The following is a 13,368-nucleotide window of genomic DNA, read 5'->3' on the forward strand; positions in this document are numbered from 1 at the left end:
GTTAGTTGTGTCCTGTTTTGATTTGCTATGCCTGAGGTGCCCTAAAAGCTCCTGGATGCTTCGTACAGTGCTTTGGAAGGTGTTCAGTGGCTTTTATCTTGAAGAGGGATGCCTTCTTAGAAATGATCCTCATAACCAGAATAACTCCCAGGAAATGAGCCTCAGTTCCTCCATAAATTCCTGAGAACTGGAAGACTCATTGCTCTGTGTTATTCTGCTGCAAAATAATCGTGGTTCCAAACAACAAGACACAGGCTCCTACAATCCAGCCAGTTATTTTCTGAGTGTTTGAAACAGAATTTTTTCCCCTTCATATTTATAAATAATGTTTTTGATAACTTGGGGTTGAAATTTATGCTTCATTTCTGTCCGCCTATTCTAGTATTAGATATTTTTGCATCAAGGAGCTAGTCTGTGGTTCTGTCACATATTTGTGCATTCAGGAAATACACAAACTTTCTTCAATAAATGGCCAAAAGACAGGCGGTATACTTCTGTCCTCCAAGGCAGTGCTTCCTTTTTCCATGGCTGTAAGTTACCCCAGTCTCACTTGAGCTTAGTAAGTCACATGGATATCTTTACTTTTAGCCTAGCTAGCCCCCAGTTTTAATAAATGCTAATCAGAAATCAGTGTGGGAGTAGTAGAGTTGATCACTTACTATTGTAATCCTTCGGTTGTCTAGGTAGCCAATGGCAGTCTTCAGATAACTTCCTCTTCAGTCTCTTTACTTCCACTTGCTCTTGGCTTACTTATTTCTTATCTGAGTTGCAAAGTTCAACTTATTTTTCACTGCTTTTCTTCTCTCTCTGTCCATTTCCAACAATATTGCCATTAACCTTCCAGTTACCGAGGCTTAAAACCCCAGTGCCATTGCTCCCCTTCCCTGCCGCCCCAACTTTGTGTCTCACATCTGTCTACCAGTCTGCTGAATTCTGTACATCGTACTTCTGCAGAGTCTTCCCACTCACGTACTTCAGTTCATGACTTAGGATTCTCACTTGGGTTAGTTCACATGAGGTAGCGCATCTGAGGTCGCTTTCTAACTAATCACTCGTCACTCATCACTCTGTTGCCACCTACCCTCAGGCCTTCGCCGCGTTGCATGCTCAGAGACCAGTTGATGACTCCCTGTTGCCTATAAATAAAATCTAAACTGACAGCATGCAAAGATTTCTACTGTTTGGCCTTAACCTACCTTTCTTAGTTTCCACTATTCTTCTCAGTTCTTACATTAAAAAAGAAAATCATATTTTGTTCTTCAAAATCTTCTGTCAGTTTCCTAATTCTGTCTTTGCTGGTGGTGGTTCATCTTCCATGAAATACTCTTAGCCATCTTCTCTCCTTCTGTGAAGCTTGCCTTTATTCCCCCAGCATAGAGTAACCTCACCTTCCTCCTAACGGCCCCAGCTCTTCAGCAGCAGTACCTTGCGCTGTGGTCATTACTTTATGTAGTACTTACCTCCCAGGTCCGTACGCTTGTTAAAGTCATGATTTGTTTCTCATGTATCTTTTCATGACTTACCCTCTTTGACCCTACCCTGTTCGTCCTCCCAGCCTAACACGGTTTCTAGGCCATTATGTTAAAGAAAAATGCCAAGAGCAATTCAGATTGTTACAGATATTCTAAAGACTTTCATTTAAATTTTTAATACTGGATTTTTGCTGCCTCTAAAGTATTTTAGCTGCTGTATTTTGCCATGTATAATGCACACTCACATCTTTGTCCCAAAAGCTCAGGGAAAAAATCTTTTGTTTTGATTTTTTAACTCAATTTTTTATTTATTTATATTTAGATACTTGTTTTTTGTATTATAAAAGAGTCTTAGCATTTATTTTTGAACATATTATGGTACAAGAAATTTTATGTAACAAATAATCACAAAACATACGAGCAAATACAAGGTGTTTCAGGTACTAACCATACGTAGTGCGCATCCTTTTTTCTCAAAAATATGGGCAAGAAAGTGCACATTTCGCATTATACACAGCCAAATACAGTGTTCCCTTTGCCTACCCCAAGGCCTCTATACATTGAGTCTTCAAACTTTCAGGATCCAAAATTAGAGATGAGTCAGAAAGGCATAGAAATTAGGGGTAATTTTTTAAATGAAAGTCTGTTTTAATATTAATCTTTAAAATAATATGTTTCGGTGTATTAATTAAAGATATATTTTGAAGGCTGGCATAACAAAACTAAGAAGGGAAGGAAATTCTATACATTGACGCTTAAAAATGGCATCTAAAAATATTTTCTGTTATATTCAAACACAATTGGATTTCCAGATAATTAAAATGGCAAATCTTTATACTTAGATCATTTCTGAATAAAATAAGTCTTTCCAGGCCCTGGCTGGGTAGCTTAGTCGGTTAGAACATCGCCCTGATACACTGAGGTTATGGGTTTGATCTCTGGTCAGGGCACAGACAAGAAGAAACCAATGAATGCATCAATAAGTGGAACAACAAATCGCTCTCTCCCCCTCCTACTCCCCTACTCTTTCATTCCCTCCCTCCCTTTCTTTTTCTAAGAACCATTTTTTAAAAACGTTTGTCCATAGGGCCTGGTGCAAAGTAGCTGTTCATTTGCTGAAGTAAAGTGCACCCTGTACTCCTGGACCTTTTTAAATGACCTAGCATATAGTCTGTTCTTAATGATTCCAAGTAATCATCATGACCTTTATTATTAATTTGTGTACCAACAGTGTTCTGTGGTTGTTTTTCTTGTTAGACTGCCTCCAACATTCAGGCTTCCTCTCCCCTTTGTAATTTGCTGTATTTAATCTATAGAGAACTTGAAATCCAGGCTTAGTATGGATGCTATAAAGTCTATAGTTCTGCTGTTTGTGCTGGCAAATTTAGCTCTAGTCTGAGGTCATTTTTTTGCCTTAAATATGGATTCAAAGTCATGTTCTGGGGCTTGAAATTACTAGAAGCCTTACTGGATTTAGAGAGATGGTAAGGGAGTTCTAGTTCATAGTCTGCCTATTCTTTTCAAATGCTCTCTTCTCTTCATTCACAAGTGAAGGTGACAGAGAGAAAAAAAAGGACCGATGATTTTTTGATCCCTTTAAACTTTATTTTGGTCTCATGTTCAGATGATGCGTGAGCTACATTCCATAGGAGAAAGAGCATTAGAGAGTCTGATTCTCATCCTCATTGTACTATTTCTACTCACCAGGACCCTTGGACAAACCTTTCTTTTGGCTTTTAGGGTCAGTTATCTTTTGTAATAGTGGGATGATTATTCTGCCTACACTGCAAGGTTATAACAAAATCAAAATAATACAATGCTCATGAAAACCTCTAAAACAGCAAAGTACTATGTATGTGTGTTCTGTTTACTGTTGATACTTAAAATGTACCTGGTTGATAGTGATCTTCCACTGAATATAGTACTGTTGTCTGTCTGTCTTTTGTTTTTAAGATTTTATTTATTTATTTTTAGAGAGGGGAAGGGAAGGAGAAAGAAACATCAATGTGTGGTGGCCTCTCGCGTGCCCCCTAGTGGGGACCCGACCTGCACCCCAGGCTGTGCCCTAGGCTGGGAATCGAACCAGCAACCTTTTGGTTCACAGGCCAGCACTCAATCCACTGAGCCACACTAGCCAGGGCTGTTACCTGTCTTAATAAGACTTTTCACCTAACAGCTTGTTCTGTATATTTGTGTAGGCAAAAACAGCTGGAAGATATCCTGGTTCTGGCCAAACAATTCCATGAGACAGCTGAGCCTATTTCTGACTTCTTATCTGTCACAGAGAAAAAGCTTGCTAACTCAGAGCCTGTCGGCACTCAGACTGCCAAAATACAGCAGCAGATCATTCGGCACAAGGTAGGAAGTGGTTGTGGTAAATGGAAACACAGAACTGAGCTCAGAAATCCTGGAAATTAGAAAACTGCCTGCAACATGCTAGAAGATGTGTTTTGTGGGGGGTTTAAAGTTTAAAGCACGGTCAAATTATTGACTGGAATAGTCGCATCTTTGATAAATATCAACTAATAGACTACCATAAGAAAAATGCTTGGGTTATTTTTGCCCTTTAGTAGGTAAACTTTTCGTATTATTATTTAATTTATTACATCACTTATTATTCATTGTTTCATGTTTACTTTTCATTTATTTTGTTTCTGTTACTCATTTTTTCCATCTGGATTTCCAGGCCCTGGAGGAGGAAATAGAAAGCCATGCAGCAGATGTGCACCAGGCAGTCAGAATTGGGCAGTCCCTCTCCTCCCTGACATGCTCTGCAGAACAGGGTGTGCTCTCAGAAAAGCTAGACTCGCTGCAGGCCCGGTACAGTGAGATTCAAGACCGGTGCTGTCGGAAAGCAGCCCTGCTTGAACACGCCCTGTTTAATGCTAGGCTGTTCGGGGAGGATGAGGTGGAGGTGCTCAACTGGCTGGCTGAGGTTGAGGACAAGCTCAGCTCAGTGTCCGTAAAGGATTACAGACAGGATGTCCTGCAGAAACAGCATGCTGACCACCTGGTATTCATGTTTTCCGTTCTTCCTAGTTACGTTTTGTAGTTTTGTTCACATTTCTCCATTTCTTTTCCTTTTTATTCCTAACATTTCAACTTTATACATAAGTGCATACTTATAAACTTGTTACTGAGAACTGATCTATTTTCTGATGAGTCCTTGGAAATACTTGTACTTACCAAACTGAATCAAAGACGATCCAGAGTGTAGTCAGGGGCCATCTCAATTCCAACTCACGTTTTACAGGACTAGGTAATCTATCACCAGTTTCCATCTGAACAGAAGCTTTCGTAAAACCAGGTCACCTAAATAGTTCCCAGGGTTTGATCATATACCTATAACTTTTAACATATTTCTGGAACTTACATGCTCAAATTCCAGGGGTTCTGCATCATCTTAGAATAATTTGCATTTTCATTTCATCAGATGAAATTCGTTAAATTTCATTTTACAAGATTTCTTCTGGGATGGTAAAAACGTGCAAAGCGGGGCAGTTTTTGTTGGTTTTGGTCATCTGAATTTCTTCTGCTTCATTGATTTCAAATATTGAGAATTTCTAACCGGGATTTAAATCTGCTTGTTTCTTGCTGACTTTCTTCTTTTGAAATTTCTGTCTTATTCTTTGTTTTGGACATAGTAGATATTTTTGCTGAATTCTACTCTGCCTTTCTTGGGTTCAGGTTTGGTACCGATAAATTGGTAAAATTTATTTAATCCTAAAACTTCTCATCCAGTACAAAGGAAAGTTTGCCTGTGAGTATCTGATTTAATTATTTTGTGTAATTGAAGATGTAACCAAAGAGATAACGAAGGAATCAAATATCTGATGTTTAAACTGAACTGGTATTCATCTCCTTAATTTAAATTTCATGACTTAAAGGTCTCATTTCTCTCCTCTTGTCATGCCATAGTTTTAGGGTTAATGGTATTCTTTTCTTTCAGGCTTTAAATGAAGAAATTGTTAATAGAAAGAAGAATGTAGATCAAGCTATTAAAAACGGTCAGGCTCTTCTAAAACAAACCACAGGTACTTCGAAAAGTGCATCTCCTAGCACCTCTATACATGCACAGACAATCGCATATCCAGGGAAATACGCACCCCGCATTAGCCACTTCTCTTTGGATATAGAAGCGTAGTATTCACTGATTATATTACCATGCCTCCCTGCCACCCTCTCCCCCGCCAACAGCCTAGGTCCTATTTCCTGCTAAACCTTTTGAAACTAAGACTGTGTTGTCTCACATCTGGTTATAGATAGTGACTCCCCCTGCCCTCCAATATGTTGGATGCCAGCATTCACTGAAAGGTTCTGGGAACATCTAGAACACCTGTAGTTGAACTCAGATCTTAATCTGAGAAGTAGCTTCTCTTATTGATTAAAAGGTTTATTTCCCTCCTCCCTTAGTGTGGGATGCTAGGTAAAATTACTATCCTAGGATGAGAGCATCTATAAAATGAAAACTATGATTTGAAGAAAGGGGGATTAAGGAAATACTTCATCCCCAAAAGGGGACTTCCTCATGTTCTCTTAAATATGAATAATTGTGAGCGGTCTCTCATAGGTGAAGAGGTTTTGCTTATCCAAGAGAAACTGGATGGAATAAAGACTCGCTATGCAGACATCACAGTCACGAGCTCCAAGGCTCTCCGAACTTTAGAGCAAGCCCGGCAGCTGGCCACCAAGTTCCATTCTACTTACGAGGAACTGACTGGGTGGCTGAGGGAGGTGGAGGAGGAGCTGGCAGCCAGTGGAGGACAGTCTCCCATAGGGGAGCAAATACCCCAGTTTCAGCAAAGACAGAAGGTAAGCTGTCATTTCATAGTGTAAAAGCAAAAAAGTTTTCCTCTTAGTCAGAATTCTTAAGTTTAAATTCTTAAGTTTCATCACTAACTCTCTCTACCTTAAATCTAAACCAAAAATTTCTGCCTGCCCCCTTTCTTGTTTACAATGGACAGTAAGATTTGACATAAAGACAGACCAATATAAAACCACTGTTATGGTCTGAAGAAGAAAAAAGATTGAGTCTCAAATCCCTAGGAACTTTGTATATAACATTTTAGAATTTGCTTCTGTGATTCATTCCCTAAAGAGTACTTCATGTTAATAGGACTTGATTCTCCTGCAGGATCTAGTGCAGTTCTGGATGCATAGAAGTAGGTACTCACTGAGTTAAAGGCCTGAGGGTAAAACACTGTTTATCGTTTCTGTTGAAGTAAGGAGAAAAAAGAAGCACTATTTATTTTACACAGAGACAGTCTCTGGCTGAAGAAGTCTTGCAGCCCTGACTGGTGTGGCTCAGTGGGTTGGGCATTGTCCTGCAAACCAAAGGGTCATCTGTTCGATTCTCAGTCAGGGCACATGCCTGGGTTGCAGGCCAGGTTGCCAGTTGGAGGCGTACAAGAGGCAGCTGATCAGTGTTTCTCTTGCACATTGATGTTTTGCTCCCTCTCTTTCTCCCTCCCTTCCCCTTTCTCTAAAAATAAATAAATAAAATCTTTTAAAGAGTTTTTGCAGGCAGTTCTAAACAGCTAAGCTAAAGTCAGGCTTGAAATGATTTTTTTTTTTTAAATCTAAGGCAAGAAAAAAATAAGTAAAGGAAGGAGGTCAAAGCCCTGCTGGGATATGTGGCAGAGATACCACTTTCCACCCACCATAGCTGCTGATGTGCTTAATTTAGCAGGGTCTGGCCTGAAAACTTTTTTTTCCTCCTTAGGAATTAAAGAAGGAGGTCATGGAGCACAGGCTGGTGTTGGACACAGTGAATGAGGTGAGCCGTGCTCTCTTAGAGCTGGTGCCCTGGAGAGCCAGAGAAGGGCTGGATAAACTCGTGTCTGATGCCAACGAGCAGTACAAGCTGGTCAGTGACACTGTTGGACAAAGGGTGGATGAAATTGATGCTGCTATTCAGAGGTCACAACAGGTAATGTATAAACACCTCTGCATTAATCTTTTTGGCAATGGAGATGTCTGTGTGAGAGAAAAAACTATGACCCACATAAATAATAGGCTCAGGAACAGGAAAAACAAGATCAAGGTAAATCCAGCGCAACAAATTTTTTCAGTGATGAGAAGTGATTGGGTAAAGGTACGTGAGGATGGTTTTGGTTTGACCCAAAATACTTGACCCCTTTGAGCAGAGAACCTGGGAAAGTGTCAGTGAGCCCTCTCCTTAACTAATGCCCTGCTAAGAGGCAGGTGGTGATGAGAGTAGATAACATTTACACCCAGAAGGTCCAAATGCTTATCACAATCTTAGTTTGCCATAATCAACCATTTTAGCATTAGATGGAAGAGGGGAAGAGACCAAGAACTATAATTACTGTCAAATATGCCAACCGAAATAGCAGAGCCATCCAAAATAGAACCTTCCCGGTAAACACAGGTGTCATATTTCCCTCCATGTTTTTTCCTTCCTGCTTTCTTGAAAAAAGGTTTTTGCTTTTCTTTGTAGCAGGATATGCGCCTATTAATGTTTCGTGGTGTAAAAAATAATATAACGTGACTCTTTGAGTTCATAGTGACAAATGCTTTACGAACCACACAGAAGTTTGCTCTGACTCCAAGTGCATTCCAATATGTCTTTATTGATATGTCTAATCTTGGCCAGATAATTGAGTATAAAGTTTATCGTGCTTGGGAGTTTTCTTTTCTCTGTAAATACTAGTTTAGGTTTGCATGGTTGAAGAGGAAGAGGTACAAGATTGAAGGGCCCCGATCAAACAACAGTCGTGTAGAACACGTTCTTAGTTTTTCTGTTACTGTATAACTTAAATCTTCTGTGGTCTTATGCTTCTTCAGCTGAGTGAGTACTTCAAAGTTAACTTGACTCAGCTGTCTGCTGCCATGTTTATATTTAAACATGACTAAAACTATTGTTCAGTGTATGGGTAGAAAAAAGGACTGGCAGAAAGAGCACAGCCTTATTAAAACAGATTAGAAGTATATTTCTTTAAGAATCAATTTCCATTGTTGTTTGTAGGTGTAGGACCACTAATGGGACTCTGTAACTTCTTTCTAAAGAAGGTGAAATAGGATCAACTTGTATTTGTTGATGTATAAGCAATTCTAAAGTGTCCGCATTTTGATTTGAATTCTAAGAAGGAAGACCCTGGCTATATATAATTTGTTCATTTTTCTTCAATGTCTGTTAGTATGAGCAAGCTGCTGATGCAGAACTGGCTTGGGTTGCTGAAACAAAACGGAAACTGATGGCCCTGGGTCCAATTCGCCTGGAGCAGGACCAGACCACAGCTCAGCTGCAAGTACAGAAGGTAAATGTAACACTGGCGTGTCCGTTGTGTCCTGAGCTCGTGAAATCACCTCAGCTTGCAGTGACTGGAGAGAGTTTCTGACTGCGGCCCCAAGTCGAATGGAGCGATGTTATGTCATGATGGTGGAGAGAGACTCATTTTATAAATAGTTGGTTAGGATGAGGAAGAGCTTTTTTGCTCTGTGAAAAGGGAAGAAATAGGCTCATTAATCCAAGAAAGGGTAATAATTTTCTGATGATTTTCATGAGGGAAGATATTTTTGTAAGCTATTTAGAGATAAACATTGAAGATGTATGAATAGGCAAAGTGTCAAACTTGATAAGAAACATTTTTAATGTGGCTTTATTAAAGCAAAGAATTTTTCATAGGCGTGTCTGACTTTTCACTGATACAGGCTTGGGATCCTTTTACTTCTTGACTTAACTGTAGCTTCCTTTCCTCAAAGGCTTTCTCCATTGATATTATTCGACACAAAGATTCAATGGATGAACTCTTCAGTCATCGGGGTGAAATCTTTGGCACATGCGGAGAGGAGCAAAAAGCTGTATTACAGGTGAATTGCATTTATTTATTCACCATATTATTCTTGTATTGATTATGGTGAATTAGAAGGACAGTTGTGAAGTTATAGTTGAAGGGGTTGAAGTTACAGTTTTCTTTCCTCCATTACTAACAATGGTGTTGAAGACTACTTGATGTTCTGGGGAATGCAGACTTCTCACCCTGTGTTCACAAATGCCTAAACAGCCACACTGTATAATGTAAAGTATGTTGCAAATCCATCTTCTTTAAAAAGAGAAATTGCTACTTATCTTCAGTCCAAAATGAGTGACTTGGAGGTTATCATTCAAAACCCCGATAGATTTTTTCAGAACATTATGCAGATACTCATTTTTTCTTCAGATCCTTCTAAAAGGTTCTATCCATCTCTAAAAGCTTGGCCAAGAGTTAGTATGTGCACTAGTTTTGTTTTTTAAATAAAGTGTACAGGTAACCATTATTTTCTTAGAAATATTTCTAAGTTGACTACACTACTCATCTAAACATACAGAGCATAAGTAAATGCAAGGGTAGGGGAGACTTTTTTCCAATTACATTTTACATTCAGTGTTATTTTGTTTTAGCTTCAGGTGTATAGCATAGTGGTTAGAGTAGCATATGCTTTCCCCTCGGTGTTTTCAGAACCCACCTGGTACCATACATAGGTACTACAATATTTTGTATTTTCTATGCTGTACTTTATATTCCCATAACTATTTTGTAACAACCAATCTGTACTTCTCAATCCCTTTACCTTTTTCATCTGGTCCCCTAAACACCCTCCCCTCTGGCAGCCATCAGTCTGTTTTCTGAATCTGTGAGTCTGTTTCTATATTGTTTGCTTGTTTATATTGTTCTTTAGATTGCACATATAAGTGAAACCACTTGGTGTTTGTCTTTCTCTGACTGACTTATTTCACTTAGCATAATACCCTCTAGGTCCATCCATGCTGTTGCAAATGGTAAGATTTCATTCCTTTTTATGACTGAGTAATATTCCATTGTATGTATTTTGACAGCATTTTTATCCACTCACCGATTGGTAGGCACTTGAGCTGCTTTCATATCTTGGCTGTTGCACATACTACTACAGTGAACATAGGGGTACACATATTCTTTCAAATTAGTGTTTTGGGTTTCTTCAGATAAATCCACAAAAGTGGAATTGCTGGGTCATAAGACAGTTCCATCTTAATTTTTTGAGGACCCTCCATACTGTTTGCGGAGACTTTTTTATCAGAGGAAAAAAAGACAAGTGAAACTTGATGGGGAAACTCCATCATAGCCCCTGAGATGTTCAGTCTTAAACTGATCCATTATAATGTTACATCTAAAGAGGTAAAAGGTTATCCACTGAAAGTTTGATTTTGCTGTGTTGTGCTTGTGGTGTTTTACTGTATTTGAAACAACTTTCATATTTAAAAAACTACACAAATAATACATACATGTATAACAGGAAAATTTTTAAATTCCAATAAGGATAAAGAAAATAAAAATCACTTGTACTCTTAATAGGTTAGTTCATATTTTTTAAAGCATTTTAGTATTTATTCCTTTAGACTTTTTAATGTATATAGACCTACTCTTTTTGTTGTTCATAGGAAAAGACGGAGTCTCTGATACAGCAATATGAAGCCATTAGTCTGCTCAATTCAGAGCGTTATGCCCGCCTGGAGCGGGCACAGGTCTTGGTGAACCAGTTTTGGGAGACTTACGAAGAGCTCAGCCCCTGGATTGAGGAAACTCGCGCACTAATAGCACAGCTACCTCCTCCAGCCATTGATCATGAACAGCTCAGGCAACAGCAAGAGGAAATGAGGGTAAGGAGCATGCCAGGTTTTATTCAATTACAGGACTAAACGTGGGCTTCACAATTTATTCAGATTCTATATTATGAAGTTCTTAATCAGTTAGAATTACTTTGCACAACAAAAATAGCTATCTGAATTATTTTGTTTGTTCTTTGGTATGAATCAAGTAAAGAATACATTTATGGAGATACCAGGAACTTGGGTATCGCAGAAGTAAACAAAGAACTAAGTAACTATGAAGGGAATTTAACATCTTCCCAGTGACAGTGGGGGGCTGTCAGACTTGGGAGTGGTTGGGCGGCGCTTTTCATTTGGTTAGACCCCATCTGGAGTGAGAGCCAGGAAGGAACATCAGAGAGCATTTGCTGCATTGTAGGTAAGATGAAAGGGATATTTGTTAGACGTGTCAACAAGTGCTATGACCACTTTAAAAAGATACTTTTTTAATGTTTATTTGGTGTATGGCTTTTGCTTATTCCTCTCTCTGTATTCCTGTAAGTGGAAGGATGGAAACCAGAAGTAGCCAGCAGTAAAGTGAGGGACTAGTTGGGTTACCAGAAATGTTGCTATTTGTAGCTTGTTCTGCTTAGTGTCTCTCAGTGTCACTAGGAAAACAGATACTAAACCATGGAGATTACAATTGGTACATTGAAGTATTTATGAGTATAGGAGATGGTGGGATAAATATGTATTGGAGGGTAAGAGAAGAGGGTATGGCCTGGAAGGGCTTCCTGGATGAGGGGATATTTGAATTGGCCTTTAATACTTAAGAGAATCAGGTAGTATCAGAGCCTAAGGCTTAGGTGTAAAGCCTTAAGGCTAAGGCTTTTCCCTCCATAAATGATGAAATGCTGGGACTTACTGGTATTTAGTAATTCAGTTCATTTTTTTCAGAGTTGGTATGATCTTTGATCAAACTATTTAAGCAGGTAAACTGATATAAAATACTTAATTTTAATCCATACTTTTTTATGTAGCAACTAAGGGAATCCATTGCTGAACACAAACCTCATATTGATAAACTGCTAAAGATAGGCCCTCAACTAAAGGAGTTAAACCCTGAAGAGGGTGAAATGGTGGAAGAAAAATACCAGAAAGCAGAAAACACGTATGCCCAAATTAAAGAGGAGGTGCGCCAGCGGGCCCTGGCTCTGGACGAGGCTGTCTCCCAGTCTGCTCAGGTACGTGGGTATCTTAAACTCCCATAACCTTCAGCTGTCCCTTAGTCTGAGCAAGAAGTTCCTGTAGCGGATACACCTCCATGCTCAGGACTCCTAGACCAGCATGCTGACGATTCATTATAAGAGACTAGGAACCTCTGCTGATCTGCATTTTTATTGCCAGGATCATGGGTTACGCTGGCACCATAAGGAGGGTAAAATGTGTCTTAGTTGGTACATATTGTCTGTTGATAGTTTCCTTGAAAGCTTCCCTTTCAGTTTCCTGAAAACTTTATATTGTGATGATCCTTTAGTAGGGATAGTTCTGGATAAATTCACCTTGAAGCAACAAATACCTAAAGAAAAGTCAGATTCCTACTGGACCTGTTAGTTTTGAGACTTAGAAGACAGCACATTAGCCCTCTTACTCAGGAGGCCACCAGCTAGCTCCTAGTTCAAAGACAGATGCTTGGAGAGGGAGAAGTTAGGAGCCAAAGAGAAATAATCCACCCGCAGTGAAGTTTAAAGCATGTAACTACATACTTATGAACTAATATATTACTGTTAGTGGCACTTTTGTCATGTCTGGGTATTTTATTCCTATGTTTAGTCAATATTCTTGGTTAATACTTGTACTTACTCAAGTTTTCCCCCCACCTTCCGTCCCATCTCTCACTCACATTGTGGAATGTGTTACTTTATGTTGTTGCTGCCTGCTCCTGTCTTCCCCACATCGTCACATTTCATTGTTGTGTTGACCGCGCCCACCATTACAGATTACAGAGGTAAGGTACCCACCCCCACTGGGATTAGGGTATTCTTATGAAGTTGAGAATTAAGGATTACCTGTCGGAAAATTTCCCTTCACTTCAGTGAAAGGAATTTTGTCAGTGCAGTTTATTATGCCAGTTTCATTTGGGGTGGAACCTAGAAGTGAGGGAGTGATGGGAAGTGATTTTGCTAAGGAAATCTCACCATGTGTTTCTTACAGGATACTTAAAATTCTAATTAATCCAGAGTTGCTTTTAGATAGCTTTTTTTAGAGGGGGCAAGCTTACCTATTTTGCCTCTGTTTCTCCTCTCTCTGCTTCAGATTGTAAGTGAA

At 39.3% G+C, this 13,368-nt stretch overlaps 1 protein-coding gene across 19 annotated transcripts in view; it reads left to right on the forward strand.

Annotated features, from left to right (window-relative positions):
* MACF1 (microtubule actin crosslinking factor 1) overlaps nt 1-13,368 on the forward strand; it is a 320,700-nt gene that overhangs the window by 270,315 nt on the left and 37,017 nt on the right. For 13 of the 19 annotated variants that reach the window (XM_045190859.2, XM_053920914.1, XM_045190876.2 and 10 more), the window contains 9 exons: nt 3,671-3,830; nt 4,159-4,485; nt 5,422-5,506; nt 6,043-6,284; nt 7,195-7,401; nt 8,633-8,752; nt 9,198-9,305; nt 10,894-11,112; nt 12,081-12,284. In XM_045190859.2, the coding sequence (XP_045046794.2) occupies nt 3,671-3,830; nt 4,159-4,485; nt 5,422-5,506; nt 6,043-6,284; nt 7,195-7,401; nt 8,633-8,752; nt 9,198-9,305; nt 10,894-11,112; nt 12,081-12,284 (1,672 nt within the window). The remainder of the gene's footprint in view (nt 1-3,670; nt 3,831-4,158; nt 4,486-5,421; nt 5,507-6,042; nt 6,285-7,194; nt 7,402-8,632; nt 8,753-9,197; nt 9,306-10,893; nt 11,113-12,080; nt 12,285-13,368) is intronic. The other 6 variants (XM_045190867.2, XM_045190874.2, XM_053920920.1 and 3 more) reach the window with 1 other exon arrangement.

Source organism: Desmodus rotundus, chromosome 3 (genome assembly GCF_022682495.2).
Source record: "Desmodus rotundus isolate HL8 chromosome 3, HLdesRot8A.1, whole genome shotgun sequence".
NCBI lineage: Eukaryota > Metazoa > Chordata > Mammalia > Chiroptera > Phyllostomidae > Desmodus > Desmodus rotundus.